Genomic DNA, 16,602 nt, shown 5'->3' with positions numbered 1-16,602 from the left:
ACCAGGTGCAGAGCCTGGCTCCACGCATGCCAGTATTTCCCGCCTGATCTGCGATCTCGGGTCCCCTGGTGTACCCGCAGTCAGCCATGGCCCAGAAGCAGATGACCCTCCCTCTGACGGAGCGTCAGAGGGTCAGTAGTCGCCTAATCTGTGTCACCTGCCCACATCGTTCACCTCCTTCATCTCAGCACACCGACATTTCATCCTCTCTCCTCCTCCCAGGAAGAAGTACACGGAGATGGAGCTCAGGTCCATCCAAGACTAAGCTGCATTCCCATTAAAAATTATTCATATATATGTGCATGTGTGCTACCCATGTGTGAGTGTAGCCACACCAAAGTTTAACCGCTCTCCAGTGAGGACACCTGGTTTCATTCCGGTTTGGGTGTTGCTGACAGCGCCTGGGTAATTCCACCAAGCCGCCCAGAGGCAGGCCTCTGTTCCTGTGCTGCTCGGCTCTGCGGGTGCCTTTCCAGCTTTCTGCCAGTGGGTGGTGCTGTAGCCACAGAAGTCTACTTAGAGGCGCACTTCGTTTTAGTGCCAGTGTGACTTAGGGGGCGAGTCGGGGGAGGCCGGTGCAGATCAGAGTGACCACAACTTAGCCCTAGAACCTTTCCCAGCCACTCTGGTCCCCTGCTTGCTGAGACCTGACTCTGGCACGTTTATAGGAACAGAAACTGGACGAATCCCCAACCCCGTGTTCCTGACTCACCTGGGAGGTGTGAAGGTACAGGTTCCCTGGCTGTCCCTCCGGAGAGGCGGGGCAGGTCCATCGGCTTGACGTGGGCCGGGGAAGTTGCGTGTCCGGGAGGCGGCAGGTGGACTTCTGCACAGGTTCCGCAGGAGGTGCCACCAGGGCTCAAAGTGACCGTTACCACAAGCTCAGTGGACGAGGGGCGCCGCGAGGATTAGCTGGGAAAGCGAATACCAGAGCAGGCAGGCCCGGATGGGCAGGCTCTCAGAGGTGAGCCCCCATCCCCCACTCCCTGCTCCCCACCCAGCCTGGGCGTAGCCGGAGAGCCTTGCACACCTGGGCCCAGCCTCCTAGAAAAGAGGGTTGGACTACCCTGTGATGGAGTAATCTTACTACTAGGTATTTAGCCAAAGGATACAAAAATGCTGATTTGAAGGGATACATGCACCCTGATGTTTATAGCAGCCTTATCAACAATAGCTAAATTATGGAAAGAGCCCAAATGTCCATCGACTGATGAATGGATAAAGAAGATGTGGATAGGGGCGCCTGGGTGGCTCAGTTGGTTAAGCGACTGCCTTCGGCTCAGGTCATGATCCCGGGGTCCTGGGATCGAGTCCCACATCGGGCTCCCTGCTCTGCGGGAAGCCTGCTTCTCCCTCTCCCACTCCCCCTGCTTGTGTTCTCTCTCTCGCTGTGTCTCTCTCTGTCAAATAAATAAATAAAAAATCTTAAAAAAAAAAAAAAGAAGATGTGGATATATATATATGCAGTGGAATATTGCTCAGCCATAAAAAAGAATTAAATCTTACCATTTGCAATGATATGAATGGAGCTAGAGAGCATTATGCTAAGTGAAATAAGTCAGAGAAAGACAAATACCCTATGATTTCACTCATATGTGGAATTTAAGAAACAAAACAAACAATCATAGGGGAAAGAAAGAGAGAGGCAAACCAAGAAACAGACTCTTAACTATAGAGTTACTTATGGTTACCAGAAGGGAGGTAGGTGGAAGGATGGGTTAAATAGGTGATGGAGATTAAGGAATGCACTTGGGATGAGCACCGGGCCTTGTATGGATGTGTTGAATCACTAAATTGTATACCCAAGACTAATATTACACTGTATGTTAATTAACTAGAACTTAAATAAAAACTTAGGAAAAAAAACCCTCAAAAAAAAAAAAAAAAATAGGAAAAAAAGAAAAGAGGGTTGGTTCCCGGGAGAAAGCGATAGACGTGCCAAGTGCTCTGCTTGGCAATGAGGGTCTGAGGTCCCACAGCTGGGACTCCAGCGTCTTGTGTCATTCAGTTTGAGCAGTTCTTTGTGCCAGTCCCGGTGGGGGGCGGGGGGGCGATGGGGGAGAGAGAGGCACTGCTGTCCTGTTGAGAAGTACTTCGAGAACATACACTGAAGTGTCCCTTCAATCTGGGAAACAGCCCCCAATACTGAAAATGATTTAAGTAAAAGGACACCCATCAAAGGATTGTTTGTAATAAGCAAATGGACCCAACTGGACCCAAGTCTCTGATAATGGAATATTCCATTCTATTTGGCCATTAAACATACTTTTGCAATGGGGTGTCGTGACGTCAGTCATGGAAAGGGCCATGCAGAAGAATGAGGAAGTCTGTCACCTTCGATAGAGAACAAGCCCCAGCGTAGACTGTCGCGCGCCGTCCAGACGGCCCTCCAGGCATGGGTGTACTCGGTGGCCGCGTCGATCCCTTAGGGAAGGGGTCCTGGGTGGCTGGGGACCAGTGACAAGACGCACACCGGGTACCCTATACCCTTTCCTTCCTTTCAATTTTGAGTCCTGCAAATGGGTTCCTATTTGAAGGACAAATAACACTTAAATAAAGGAATATTGATTGCAAAGCAGTATTTATAATGCAGGCAGGTTATTTCTCCTTGTTTTGAGTAGAAAAAAAGCAGGTTGTGGACAAGTATGTTTATGTTTGCCTGACTGTATGAGACTGAATAACTCAAATGAACCAGGGAGATCCCATTCTTGGGGAGAAGAGCCTGGGAAGGAAGATCCTGAAATAGAACCCTGGGTTCTCTTTGGATGGGAGGAGTGATTTTTTTCCCTCCTTGGTCTACTTCATTGTGTATTTCCCAAATTTTCCATAATGAGTATGTCTTTTTTTGCTTTCCATTATGGAAGTAATACACGTCTTTTGTAGAAAAATTAGAAAAAAGAAGCCACTGCTAACCTTCACTGCTCAGAGAATCCCACTGGTGTCCCCATGAGGCCTTTCTGTGTCTCCCGTGGTTTTATTTATTTATTTATTTATTTATTTGACAGAGAGAGACACAGCGAGAGAGGGAATACAAGCGGGGGGAGCGGGAGAGGGAGAAGCAGGCTTCCCGCGGAGCAGGGAGCCCGATGCGGGGCTCGATCCCAGGACCCTGGGATCACGACCTGAGCCGAAGGCAGACGCTTAACGACTGAGCCACCCACGTGCCCCTCTCCCGTGGTTTTGCAACTAGGAATGTGTGATGTCAATAAATGGCGTTACTTTCACAGTGGGAAAAAGAAACGCCACTTTCGAGGAGCACGTCCGGGTTGGGGCTAACCTGTCTCTGGTCTCCGCAGGAGCGCTGTGTGGCCGCCCTGGCCCGCGTCGAGCGCACTGACTTCCTGTCGCCTATGTGCATTGGTGAGGTGGCACACGTCAGTGCGGAGATCACCTACACCTCCAAGCATTCCGTGGAGGTCCAGGTCAATGTGATGTCCGAAAACATCCTCACAGGTAACTTGTGCGCGCGTCTCACCAAGCCAGCAGCAGCCTAGCTCACGTTGATGGGGGCTGACCCTGGCGCCACCATGAATGACGTCCCTTCATTCCCAACGCCACCCAGGAGCAGATACTTCTGCCATCCTTGCTCTGCAGGCAGGGACAGGTTAAGCAATGAGTCCCGGCAGCGTGCTCCCCCAGTGGGCTTTGAGCTCGGGCCTCGTGTGCAGCCACCGCGCCTCTTGCCTGCCCCGGGCGGAGGCCTGGTGACCAGCTCCTCAGGGGCAGAGGGGTGGCAGTGGGCTGGGAGGACACAAGCCGCCCTCCGGCCCCCTGCTGTCTCTCCCCCGACCACCACCCGCCTTGCTGTTGCCTGGAGGTGGGGGGCCACTGGCTGGGGGGGGGTCCCTGCCCTGCCCTTATCCCTGCACCCCTGGCCCTGCATTCCAGGCTTAGGCTGAAGCTCACTGGGGCGAACTCTATCGCCCTTTGACGATGCCTTTGACTCTGGTTTGATCTGAATATTCTCTTTCTCGGAGTGGTGACCATGGAAACCCCTTTTCATCCTTCCACCAGGCTCTGCAGGGGAGTGTGGCGCAGCTGCTTTTTATAAGCGGCTGCTGACGGGGAAGGCAGGCCCCTTTGTCCCCTTGCTGCCCACCTCTGGGTCCCTCGTCGTCCACGCAGAGGGCAGGGTCCTTGGGTCTGCCTCCTGATGCCCCTCGCCCCTTCCTTGGCCGCGGCTGCCTGTAGGTGCTGTGCTCAGAGATCTTTCAGGGGCGCAGGCTTCTTCCCTCCCTGGGCCTAGAGCACAGCTATCCACCTGGAACATCCGGGTGACCTCCGCAGGCCCGGCCCTGGTGCAGTAAATGATTTAGCCCAGCAAGGGCCTGTGCTTGGGGAACACTCAGCATCCCTGCGCCCTGTGTTTGTGGCCAGGCCCTTTGGGAGCCCGGGGCTCTGGCATTGAAGGGACCGTGGCACAGAAAGGGGTCCCGGGCATGGTCTTCTCATGATGGGGCCTTGGGGTCCCTGTCATCGTTCCCCGTGCTCTGTCTCTCTGTGGCCCAGGCCTCCTCCCCTGGGCTGTGCTGGGCTTGACGGGAAGTCACTGTCTCTGCTGCTCTCTGTCTTCAAGCTTCCCCCCGTGGCAGTCCCAGCAGGGTCGCTTTCTCATGGTGATTTTCAGCAGGAGCCAGGGACTTCAAATGGGGGAGGGGCCGCTGAGGAACAGAAAAAAAGTCTCCCTGTGGGTGATGGAGAAGAAGCCAGGAGACAAAGTGGAGCTCAGCCCCATGGCTTTGGACCCCCAGCATGGTGACTCTCAAGGGACCATTCTGGTTGTCACCATCGGGGCAGAGGTGCTGGCATCCAGTGGCGGGAGGGCAAGGATGCAGCCGCGCAGCCCGCACGCACAGGGGGTCCCCACCACGAAGGGTGACCCAGTCCTACATGTTCTTGTGCTGAGGCTGAGGAGCCCTGCCCTCGACCATGAACTCTGGAGGGAAAGGGTCATGTCTTCCTTCCTGGCAGCTTCTCTCGGCTCATAACAGACAAAGAGCTAATAACTACAGGTGAATGAATGTTGCAGTGAACGAATGACCACGTGAACAGAGGCTGTTGGGAAGATTTGTGTTTCTGTGCGGAGATGGGAAGCTGACAGAGGGTTTTGTCTAGAACGACACGCTCTGCCTGACTTCTAAGGGATCGCTCCCACTGTGGGGCAGGAGGCTCTCACCCGGAGCCGTGGTGGCGAGATGGCAGCCCTCTCCCCGACCAGTAAGGATGTACCCCCCCCGCCCCCCAAGCACCTGGTCGCTCAGCCTCGGCTTCGCTTCTTCCCTGCAGGATGGGCACACAGATCTGATGTGCCCTGTGAAGGAAGAACCGGTAGTGAGGAGAGGTGCTGCGGGCATCCACCCTCACGGGACAAGGGGGCAGGCTCTGTGACCCCACTGGGCTCTGCTTCTCGAGATGGGGCCTCCTGACCCTCAGGCCTCCCCTGTTACATGAAGGGGGCAGCCGCTCTTGGAGCCCTGAGGACTGTGGCTATTCTCCGTGTCTGGGTCATCTTGCCCCAGAACCTCTTTCTGAAGGGCCAGATGCCTCCTTTCTCATTCCACCACCGTGGGTCTGTCTGTCTGTCTGTCTCTCTCATTTCTGCGTCTCTTTCTGTAATTGCCACTTCTGTGCATCTGCATCTCTGTTGTCCTCCCTCTGTCTTTCCGAGTTTGGATCCGTGCAGATCTCTCTTATTCTGGGACCCTGTGTCTCTCGTGGCCTCCCTCTCTGTCCTGACGTGTGTCTTTCTGCCCACGTGCCTAGGGTGTGAGGGCAGGGCTGGTAGCTTCCTTGTCCCTGCAGGCCCCTCGCCGCCTACAGCAGTGCCTGGCCCCGTGGACCCAGGGTGACTCTGACGGGGGGCGGGGAAGGAACTGGACCCCAGGAGGCAGGGATCCCCTGTCTTGTGTGTCCCCCTCCTCCGGGGCTGTGCCGCCTGTCAGGAGGCAGCCGAGCCAGCACACGCTGAGGCAGACAACCAGCAAACCTTTGCCTTCGAGAGGGCTCATTCATCTCCGGCAACTGTCAAAATATTAAGCTAACTGGGACATGATTGTTGCAAATTGCTCCAGAAAATAGCTGGGAGCTCTTAAGATTTTAAAATAGGTGTTTTTAATGCTGCAATTGTCTTTTGATGGTTTTATTAAATGATGGAGAAAGTACAATTAGCATGTTTTGCCTCATTTGCCCCGTGGTGCTCATTTGGGTCTAGAGGGCCACTCCGGGTTTCCATGGAAACCGGCTTGTCAGGCTGGCTCTGGCAGAGTCTAACAGGAAATCTTTATTCCCAAAAGCAGGTTGTCAGATTCACTCTCAGTCAAAGTGCAGTGAAAATATTTTCCATGTTATTTGCCTGTGGTTCCCAGGCACAGGGAGCCTGTTGTCCCGCTGGGGCCACTGTGTTGGGGCCAAGTGCTGGCGGTGCAGGCCCGGGCGCCATGGGCTCGCCCTCGTACATGACCGCAGGGCCTTGGGGCTGTGTTCAGGGGAGGAAACCAAGGCCCCCGGCTCCCTCTGGGAAGGCAGGTCAGAAAGCACTGATAGAAAGGGAGCTCCGCAAGGGGCTTTACAGAGGATGCCTGGCTCCTCCCCATCCTCCCCGCTTGCTTCCCTTTATTTCCTGCAGTTTTGCTGTTCTCCTCTGCACTGAGGATGTTCTGTGTTGAGGAAGCTACTTTTTAAGGCATCCTTGCAACTATTTCCCTCAAAGTACTGGGACCTAGAGGTGTAGGTCTATACACAGAATAGCACCGAATTGCTGTGTGACCCTAGGTAAACCCCTTGACCTCTCTGGGCTCCGGCTTCCTCCTATACAAGTGGAGGGTGCGGTGGGCCACGTGATGTCTGGACTTTTCTGGCCCCTGGTTCTCAGCCCAGACAGGCCTCTCTGGTAGCCCCAAGGAAGGTTCTGTTTCCTGTCACTCAGCCCGCAGTGGGAGTCAGTAGCCCACTGCCCGTCTCTCAGCACTCCACTCTGAAGTTTCTCGATTGGAGCTCTGAGTCGGTGGCAGCAAACCCGAGCGTCTGGTGTGAAGCCTCCCACTTGCAGGACGGGCGTTGCCCGGCTGGCCGCGCGACTGTGCTTCAGTTTGTGGCCCGGCCGCGGCCGCTCCCCAGGCTGCCCGCATGGGCTCTGGCTCCGTGTCTCCCCCGAGCCTCATGTCCATGGGCCACTGTCCTTCTGGCCCCTGTCTGGCAGGAGCTCTTAGCCGTGTTTAGCGGGTGGACGTTCCCTTGCTGAGCACTGTGGCTTGAAGCTCCTGAGCAGAGTGTGTTCGATGGGAAGTTCAGGGTCTGCCGGATCTGTTCGCAGAAACTCGAGCTCAGCCGGGGCTGAGTGCCCTGGCTTTGTCCCCTCTTCTCCGGGAGGTGGCTGGTGAGGACCCTACCCGAGGCTCCTCAGGCTTCCGGGCATGTGGATGACCAGACTTCCCTTCTGTCAAACGCCCGTAAAGGGGCTGCAGTCGGAGCCCTCTGTGTTAGCAAATGCTGGAAAGCCAGGACCCCCAGACTTAAAGTGTATGCTCTGAAGCCTTTCCAGCAACCTCCAGAGGGGCAGCATTGGGGGGGAGCTCCCCACGCTCTGTGCCCACCCTCCCACCTTGTGTTTCAGCCTCACCTGCCCTGTGCTCTCCCTGTGCCATCACTCACGTGGTTTTTTTCTCTGAAGGTACTAAGAAGCTGACCAATAAGGCCACCCTGTGGTATGTGCCCCTGTCACTGAAGAACGTCGACAAGGTCCTGGAGGTGCCTCCAGTCGTGGTAAGGAGACCCCCTTCCGCTTTTCTCGGGGGGCAGATGGCAGAGGCGAGCCAGGCGTCCCAGGAGAGCAACAGAAGGGGCTGGGGGCCGGGTCGGTCGGTGGAGTGGGATGTCCCTGTCTGGGATCTTCGTGCAGGTTTCGTTCATGCTGGGGATGTCCTGGTGGACGCCCCTCCTGGAGGACCCTTCCTCATGTCCCTGACCAGAGGGAAGGCGGGGGTCAGGATGGTGTCAGGTGACAGGTCCTTCTGCAAGAGCCAGGACCTCTCCCGGCTGCCTGGCCCAGGCCAGCTGCTCCCCATCCCAGCCCCTGACGAAACGGAGGCTAAGACAGCTCTGTTTCCACCTCTTCTCCCACTGTCCTGGGTTCTCTCACTCTGGTTTTGCTGCAGAAAGAAGCGTCTGCACGAAGGGAGCCCACTGTGTTCGTTCTGGGCCCGCTGCGGGCACGCTCGGGTGGACAGGCTTTTGGAGGGTGAATGTTGTGCCAATAGAAGGATTTAGTCCCTTCCCTTCCCTAAAGTTAGCCCTCACCGCCTCCTGCGGCGGCCCCAGGACATGTGTGCTTCTCCTCCATGGAGGCCCGCGGCTCTGCTCTCACACCTAAGCTCCTCTGGAGGGAATCAGCCCGTGGTTCTGGCAGTGTCTGCCCTGCAGTGAGCATTTTCCTACGCTCGTACAGAGAACAGATTTTTAAAATAACGAAACCGGGGGCGCCTGGGTGGCTCAGTTGGTTGGGCGACTGCCTTCGGCTCAGGTCATGATCCTGGAGTCCCTGGATCGAGTCCCGCATCGGGCTCCCTGCTCGGCAGGGAGTCTGCTTCTCCCTCTGACCCTCCCCCCTCTCATGTGCTCTCTCTCATTCTCTCTCTCTCAAATAAATAAATTAAAAATAAATAAAAAATAAATAAAATAAAATAAAATAACGAAACCGGGAGCCACAGCTGTAGGAACTGGTACCTGCTATTTTGCGGAGAGCCCACAGAGAAGCTGGGTCCTGTCCTCCTCCTCGTGGGGACGCAGGCCCTTCCTGCTTGGGGAGGCTTGCTCTGTCTCCCTGGCAGACCTTCCCACTTCCTGCACCCCTGCAGGTGTAACACTGGGGGGGGGCACTCCCTGCAAACCCCCCCACCCCCGCCCGTGCCAGCCCAGGGTCCAGCCGCACAGCCTGCCTGGGCCCCAGTGGGCAGGCGAGGCCCAGGTGGCATATCTGCCCTGGTCCGGATGGCTGCCTGCTGGGCTCCAGCTGCCGAGCAGTCTAGATATTTAAACCGTCTTGAGACAGGGGAGCCCTCTTCACGTTGAATGGGAAGGACGCTTAGACCTTGGCCTGGGTTGGATCGGTGGCCTGTCCTTTGGGCCCGCGGGAGACGGGACGTAGTGCTCCTGCCCGCTGACGGCCCTAGCATCACCCATCCCTGCACAGGTGAGGAGAGCAGTGGAAGCTCACGGCCAGGGCACGGAGCCCAGCAGCTCCTAGGGCTCACCCCTCTATGATGGTCCTGGGGCTGCTGGGACGGAGGCCCCAGGGGAGGATGCTTCCTGCGTCTTCCAGCTTCTAGTGGCTCGTGGCTGCATCCCTCCCACCTCTGCCTCTGACTGCCCCTGGGGGGGGTGTTACCTCCTCCTCAGTCGTTGCCCTTGGGGTCCGTTCTGCTGCAGCGTTATCTCATCCAGACCCCAGTTCTGTCAGAGGCCACGTGCACAATTTTCCATGGGCGGGAATTTTGACAGACACTGTTCACCCCAGAGCACTGCCCTTCCGTGCGGCCCCACCCGCCCCCTCCCTCCTTCCCTGTCTCTCCCCTCCCTGCAGCACTGACTGGGGGGAGGCCCAAGACTCAAGAAGCAGGAGTGAGTCTGAAGCACAGTGATTTTTCTCTTTAGAAATTACGAGCGTACCCACCCCTGCTTTCATCTTTTGCACCAAGCACTTGGTGCTCAGTTAGCCGCACTGCATGTAAATACGACATAATTATTGAACTGATTTCATTTTCATATAGCACAGATTGTAGAAGTCTCTGGCAGGCCATTCTCTGGCTTCGGCACCGGATGATACATGTTAAAGGGTTGATACTGAAGGAAGATTCTGGGGCTGAACACATGAACCTTTGCTTCCTCTGGCTCCTCAGGGCCAGGGGGCTGGGAGCGTAGGGTCTTCGGCCAGCAGGGCAGGGGTGGGCGGCATGCCGGTTCCCATCCCCGCACAGGGACAGGGCAGCTCTCCTCCCCAGGGAGCGCTCACCCCGCATCCCAGAGGGGCCTGGAGTTTTCCCATCCTTTTTGTTTAGCCGGGTTTGATAAGACATAAGTACCAACCGTGCCCTTGTAGAGACGGAAGCAGAGAGGGCTCCAGATGGGAGAAGCCACGCAGCTCTCAGCTGTAGCCGACGCTCATATTTATGGGCGTTCGCCCCCCCACCACATGTGAGCCCCACATAGAAGCCTTCAGTTGATTTGAAATACAGGTCTGCTGTTGTCCTTATCCTGATGGATCCTGGAAAGCTCGGAGTCTGGCGTTTATGCTCATCGCTGGTCACGTGGCCACGAGGCTTTCTCATACCCCCCGCCCCCGAATCGCACCACCGACCTTTTATAGAGCGCTGTCATTTATTTGAGAACACACACATCTCTCTGTGCAGGTGTGTGTGTGTCACGCACGTCTCTCACGTGTAGTCGTACCAGACACGTATGTCACACACACCTCACAGAGCACACTCGCGTGTGCATCTCCCTGGAAGAAGCCCGGCTGTCCACCTTGTGCAGTGGTATTCAGTGTAAGACGCTGCCACCTGGCTCCACCCTCTTCCTCGGGGAGCAGGGACCCCAGTGTCCCTGCAGTGACCCTGGAGAGGCGGGGGGGCCATCCGAGAGTGGACACTTCGGTTGTTGGGTTTTTTCTTTTTTCCAGTGTCTGAAAGTGCGCTTGAGTTCAGAGTCTTGCCCAGGCCGGTGGACGTGTGGGCTGAGCTGGCTTTTGCTTCACATCAGCTGGGCTAGATGAGCCCTTGGGGGTGAGGGTGGGATACCAGCCCATCGTTGGGACTTCTAGTGATTTTATCCCTGATTCAGAGGCAGCAGGGCAGCGTTGTGAGGAGGCTGCATTTCCTCCATCTGCATGGCTCGTGTCTGGCCGGGGCCCTGCCAGCCGCGTGTGACAGCCCAGGCCCAAGCAGCATGCTCACATGGCCAGGATTTATTAGGCTCAAGAGGTTGGCTCGTTCTTAAAAAAATCTCTTTAAAAGGCATTTCTTGAGGACACTTGAGTTCAGCCGTGAATTTTACCGGATAGGCACAGCGCAGACTCTGCTCATATGCTCTTTACTTTGGATGGTGGGACAGGGGGCCACAGTTTATTTATGGAGAAAAAGGTTTAAAATTTAAATTATCCACTGCAACTTAAACACTCAGGGTTTGTTTCTTTTGAACAGACCCCCTCAGACCCTTTCTCAGCCTCCTTGGGAGACAGGTTCTCCAGCCTCAGATGGTAACTGAGCCACAGAGTGGTGTTCAGATCCTGTGCGATTTGCCGCAGAGCCACGAGCAAGAAAATCAAGATGTTTAAGACTGGCTTTTGAAAGAAGATCTAAAATTGCCGTATGAAGTGAATTTGCCTAAGTCAGAGAGGCTTCAGTGGGGGGCCGAGAGGGGCCCATGGGGCCCTGGGTCCGTAGCTTCTGCATGGGCTCAGCCAGAAGTGCTGCCTGAGTGAGGCAGGGGCAGGTGTCAGAGCTAACCGAGGGGAGGCTGGCTGGGCCGTGGTCAGCACGGGGGGCCAGGGCCATGGCGGCAGGAAGGGAGAGGGCTGCCAGGGGAAGCTGGCCCCTGTGGACCTGGCCTGGGGCTTTTCCGAGGGGTCCTGCATGGAGGGCGTGTGTGCCCTACACTGGGCTGGAGGACAGGACCCTTGCTGTAACATCAGAGAAGCCCAGCGTCTCCCGCTGTGCCCGTAGGGACCCCAGCTTTTGTGCCAAGTTTTATATTCTGTTTATTCTTCTTGGGTCTGAACGTCTGTGATCCATGAGGAGAGCTTTGCTGGGATCATCTTAGCTTTGGTGTGCGTTCCCGCAAGCGTGCAACCTGGACAGGCTGGGAGGTCAGCAGAGTGAGGGTGTCGAGGGCATGCGGGAAACCTGCTCTCTCCTCACCCTGTCGGGGCTCCCGTGATTCTGTAGTTCTCTGTTCAGGGATAAATCCTAGGAAGGAGGAGGGGGCACGTGTAAAATGTGACGGAGATTGTTGACGGGATGTTGTTGTTGTTGTTGTTTTTAAAAGATTTTATTTATTTATTTGACAGAGACACAGCGAGAGAGGGAACACCATCAGGGGGAGTGGGAGAGAGAGAAGCAGGCTTCCCGCCGAGCAGGGAGCCCGATGTGGGGCTCGATCCCAGGACCCTGGGACCATGACCTGAGCCAAAGGCAGACGCTCAACGACTGAGCCACCCAGGCGCCCTGACAGGATGTTGTTTTAACAGCGACGGACTGGGAGCCTGCCCGATGCGCTCAGTACCGGGTCCATCACCTAAGTCCTATTAGGCAGAGAGGTTGGGCTGATGCAGTTGATTGCTACTTGGAAACCTGCACCTGGCACGGGAGAAGTTTTATATACACGTGGGCATGAGAGCAATTCAAGGAAGACACAGAGCAAACATTTGAGACTGTTTATCTCTGGATACATGAGATTTTCACCTTCTCTGTGTTTTTATTGTTTATATTAAATATATATTATTAGGACAGGGATGGATGGCTCCAGTTACATAACTCAGGCAAGGAGAGCCTTGAGCCTGGGAGGCCGAGCCATGCCTGGCTGGGGATGGCGAGGGCTGGGCTCACTGCTGCTGGCCTGATCCTCTGTCTGCGCCTCTCCGCAGTATTCCCAGCAGGAGCAGGAGGAGGAGGGCCGGAAGCGGTATGAGGCCCAGAAGCTGGAGCGCATGGAGACTAAGTGGAGGAATGGGGACATCGTCCAGCCTGTCCTGAACCCAGGTAAAAGCTGGGGTGCCATTCTGGGGACTCATCTCTGCTGGCAGGTGCCGAATGTGGCAGGCTCATGAACCTTCTCCTCCTGGGGCTGGTGCAGCCCCTCACCCTGTGTGCTGTCCCGGGGGCTCTGTCCCCTGTCCCTACAAACCCATTTCCAGTAGCACCGTCAGCAGTGAGGGGACAGGATAGCTCAGGGGGGCCCTGCAGGCCCGTGGAGTATGGAGGCAGAGGCCTCACTGCCTGGGCACATAGGAGCGAGCCTGTGTGTAGAGGTGCTGTCATGTCCTTCCCCCAAGGTGACTCAGGAGCACATTTCCAGCTCATAAAAAACAGGCAAATGGCAGCATCTCTTTCCACGTTGTTCCTCACCAGCCTGCCGCTCAGATGTCTGCGGGCAGGCCGGCTTCCTCTCCGGCCGTGTCCTCCTGGTCTTTTACTCCCTTGCCTGCAAGTCCAGGTGACCGGCGTTAGCCAGGTGTCCGTCCAGAACCCAAACGGAGAGGTCCAGGGCTGGTTTCCCTCCAGATGGGACTTTCCTCCCTGGGTCCTTAGCAGACAGCTCCCCTGGGGCTCAGACAGTTCAGGGCAGGGTCTCAGGGGGTGTGTCTTCCCATCAGGACACAGCGAGCCCTTGGGACGTGGGTCTTCCTGGTAACGTGGGTCTCCTCTGCACACACACGACCATGTGTCATTCGTGTGGAGAGGACTCTCAAGAACGTGCTGTGTGTTTTCTGCGGGGCTCCAGAGGGTGACACCTCTGGGTGCCCTGGACACAGGTGTGTTTGAGTTCCGGATTTGGTCTTTGACGGCAGAGGACTGTGTTGTGCCCCGATGTGCCCTGGGCTCTCCCCACTCCATGCTGTGCCACGGTTCCTGCTAACCAGGATGACAGTGAACTCCAGGGCATGGGCCAGACCACGTTTCTGGCCCCCTGCCCACCCGCCCGGGTTGCAGGCCACATCCAGCATCAGGGCAGGGCCTCTGGCGATAACCCAGCAGCCGTGCACGTGAGGACGGGGCCTCCTGGGTTTCAGCTCCCGTGCCCTGGGTTCCTCGGGCTGTGCCTGTTCCGTTCGCACAGGATTCTGCAACTCTTCTGATCTGCTCACGGTCCACTCATGTGCATCTCCCCCTTATTCTTCTCACGTTCCAGCCTCAACCTGCCCACAGCAAAGGCCGGTGGCCTCTGTGTGGGGTGGTGTCTTCACTGTTCTTTTCACACCTGCTTTTCAGCGAACATTTCAGCCAAAATGATAAATTAGTTGTTGGTATTCATAAGAAAGAATGTTGCTGGAAGAGACGATCTGTTTATAACACAGTCACGCACAAGACGGGCCTGGGGTCACTCCTGGCTACTGAGGGCAGCAGAGCCAGAGCCAGGCTCTGCTCTCGGGGGGCAGGCAAGCATGCTGGTCAGGCAAAGACACGGAGGGCAGCCAGGTGATGTGACTGAGTGGGGATGTCCTAGGAGAGGTACAGACTCGGTGCTGAGAGCACTCCAGGACAGAGAAGCTGGAGGGGGCTGAACGGCAGGCCACCCCCCCGCCCCACGCAGAAGACATGTCCATCCCCAGTTCTGGACCCTTACTTGCAGAAAGGGTGTTTGCAGATATAATCAAGTTAAGGATCTCAAGATGAGGTCATTCTGCATTACCCAGGTGGGCCCTCAACCCAGTGACCGGTGTTCTCATTAGACAGGAGGGTAGAGACAATGTCAGCCCAGCCCCAGCAGGGAGGGGCCGGGAGGAAGTCTGGACAGCACGTGGGGGCTGCTTGGATGCCCCTCTCTGTGGGCCCTTTCTGGCGAGTGCTTGGGGTGGAAGCCAGACTGAGGGTCGAGTTCAGTCCTGGATTCCTCCTTTGACTGTCTGGGAAACTGAATATAATGCTCACGGTTTCCAGCCTAAGTCCCTTCATGCATGGGGTTATTTCCTGTTTGCTATCCTGTTTGACTGTGCATCGGATACATAACGTTTCTCAGAATCTATTATTCTCCGCTGTTAATCAAAGGTGACAATCTGAATCTCAAGATTTCTTTTTTTTTTTTTTTTAATTTATTTGACAGAGAGAGAGCACAAGCAGGGGGAGTGGCAGGCAGAGGCAGAGGGAGAAGCAGGCCCCCCACTGAGCAGGGAGCCCGATGTGGGACTCAATCCCAGGACCCCGGGATCATGACCTGAACCGAAGGCAATTGCTTAACCAACTGAGCCACCCAGGCACCCCCCCCCCTTTTTTAAAGATTTTATTTATTTATTTGAGAGAGAGAGACCATGCACGACCCGGGGAGAGAGGGAGAAGTAGGTTCCCCGCTGAGCAGGGAGCACAACACGGGGCTTGATCCCAGGACCCTGGATCATGACCTGAGCTAAAGGCAGACGCTTTACTGACTGAGCCACCCAGGCGCCCCCTGAATCTCAAAATGTCTTGATAGATTTTTATAAGCTTTTATTTTTATTTTTCTGTGTTCCAATAAAAATGCATCTTTCTCAGATGACTGGCTTAGGGACTGGCTTTTAAATGCTTCTTAAGGAAGTCACGTGCCCATTCCTTGGTGTTTTGGAATGTGGTCCGCATTTCTGACCTCAGTCTCTCAGTAGAACTGACTTTGCCCTGGCCGGGCGGGGCTGGGCCTCTGCGGGGCAGGCCTCCCAGTGCCTGGGGGGAGGGCCGGATGGGCTCCCCGGGAGGGCCAGCGGGACAGGAGCTCAGCAAGAAGGGCAGAGCGTGTGCTTGGCACAGGGGGTCTTTCGAACACTCCAACCCCTCCCTGTGGGAGGACCCCGCCACCCCCCACATCTGCAGCTCTCTGTCACCGTTGACACCAGAACCCGATTTCAGCAGGCTGTTGCCTAGCAACTCCCTCGCGGGGCTGACCTCATCCTTCAGGTGTCCTTTCAGAGAGTCTGGGAGTTCTTTAAAACCCAGCTTTTTTTTTTTTTTTAATTGTTTTCTCCATCTGACAAGAGAAAATACAATTACCTTGAACGGTTTGATCCACAGCCGTCGGATGTCCAGCTTTGACCATGTATGTGGCCATCTGGAGCCATTTGGGGGCTGTCAGGTTGATGACAAAGAAACCTGGCTCCGGTTGCTGGGCTGGGCCCAGGCTCTGCCTCCCTGTGGTCAGACCGTGCCCGGCCACCCCTGAGAGTGCTTGGTGTCCATCTGGGGTCTCCCAGGATCTCACCAGGCCCCATCATCCTGCGCCCATCAGCATTTGTTCTGGGGAGAGCAAGAGGAGGCCTCCTGTGTGAGGAGGCAGAGGTGGGGTGGTGAGGGACACGTTGTCTAGAGTTGGGCTGCCCAGGTCTGAATCCCCCTTCTGCCTCCGTGGGGACTTAGTCTCCCTGCCTCTGTTTCCTCGGCTGGAAACACAGGAAAGGGGACTCCTGTGTATGTTTACAGCTGTGCTGAACCTCTCCCGTTGCTGTGCCGGGGACCTCACTCAGGTTCTGGACGCTGTTGTGACGCTGAGACCCAGACATTAGCGCCGTGTTAGCCAGGGTCATGGTAGCCGCTGTAGCTGCTGAACCCTGAAATCCTAGTGCCTGACTCAGTAGAGGTTTATTTCTCGTAAAGTCCAAACCGGTGTTCCTAATCAGGGGGTGAGCTGCAGTTGAGGTGGACTCGTCTTCGAGCTGTGCATCTTGAACAGGTAGCTTTCGGGGTTACCTTGGAAGGGGAAAGATCAGGGGCTCACCCGTCTGGGGTTTGGATGGGTTGGGCTGAAAGCAGGTAGCACTTCCACTCATGCCCTTTTGGCGGGAAGGCAACCTGCAGAGGAGGCTGGGCAGTGTGGTCTAGCCGTGTGTGGAGAAGGCGAGGAAAAGGGGCTGCCCAGTCCTGCCCGCTGACC

The 16,602-nt window shown here is 56.0% G+C and overlaps 1 protein-coding gene across 2 annotated transcripts in view; it reads left to right on the top strand.

The window, feature by feature from the left end:
• Positions 1–16,602, top strand: part of ACOT7 (acyl-CoA thioesterase 7) — an 81,846-nt gene that overhangs the window by 13,095 nt on the left and 52,149 nt on the right. For both annotated transcript variants that reach the window (XM_044913860.1, XM_021683390.1), the window contains exons 3-5: positions 3,297–3,453; positions 7,670–7,761; positions 12,635–12,749. In XM_044913860.1, coding sequence (XP_044769795.1) covers positions 3,297–3,453; positions 7,670–7,761; positions 12,635–12,749 — 364 coding nt within the window. The remainder of the gene's footprint in view (positions 1–3,296; positions 3,454–7,669; positions 7,762–12,634; positions 12,750–16,602) is intronic.

The sequence above is a fragment of the Neomonachus schauinslandi genome, chromosome 4 (assembly GCF_002201575.2).
Source record: "Neomonachus schauinslandi chromosome 4, ASM220157v2, whole genome shotgun sequence".
NCBI classification, from domain to species: Eukaryota; Metazoa; Chordata; class Mammalia; order Carnivora; family Phocidae; genus Neomonachus; species Neomonachus schauinslandi.
Note: the sequence above shows the minus strand (reverse complement) of the source record. Positions and strands in the feature narration are given on the sequence as shown.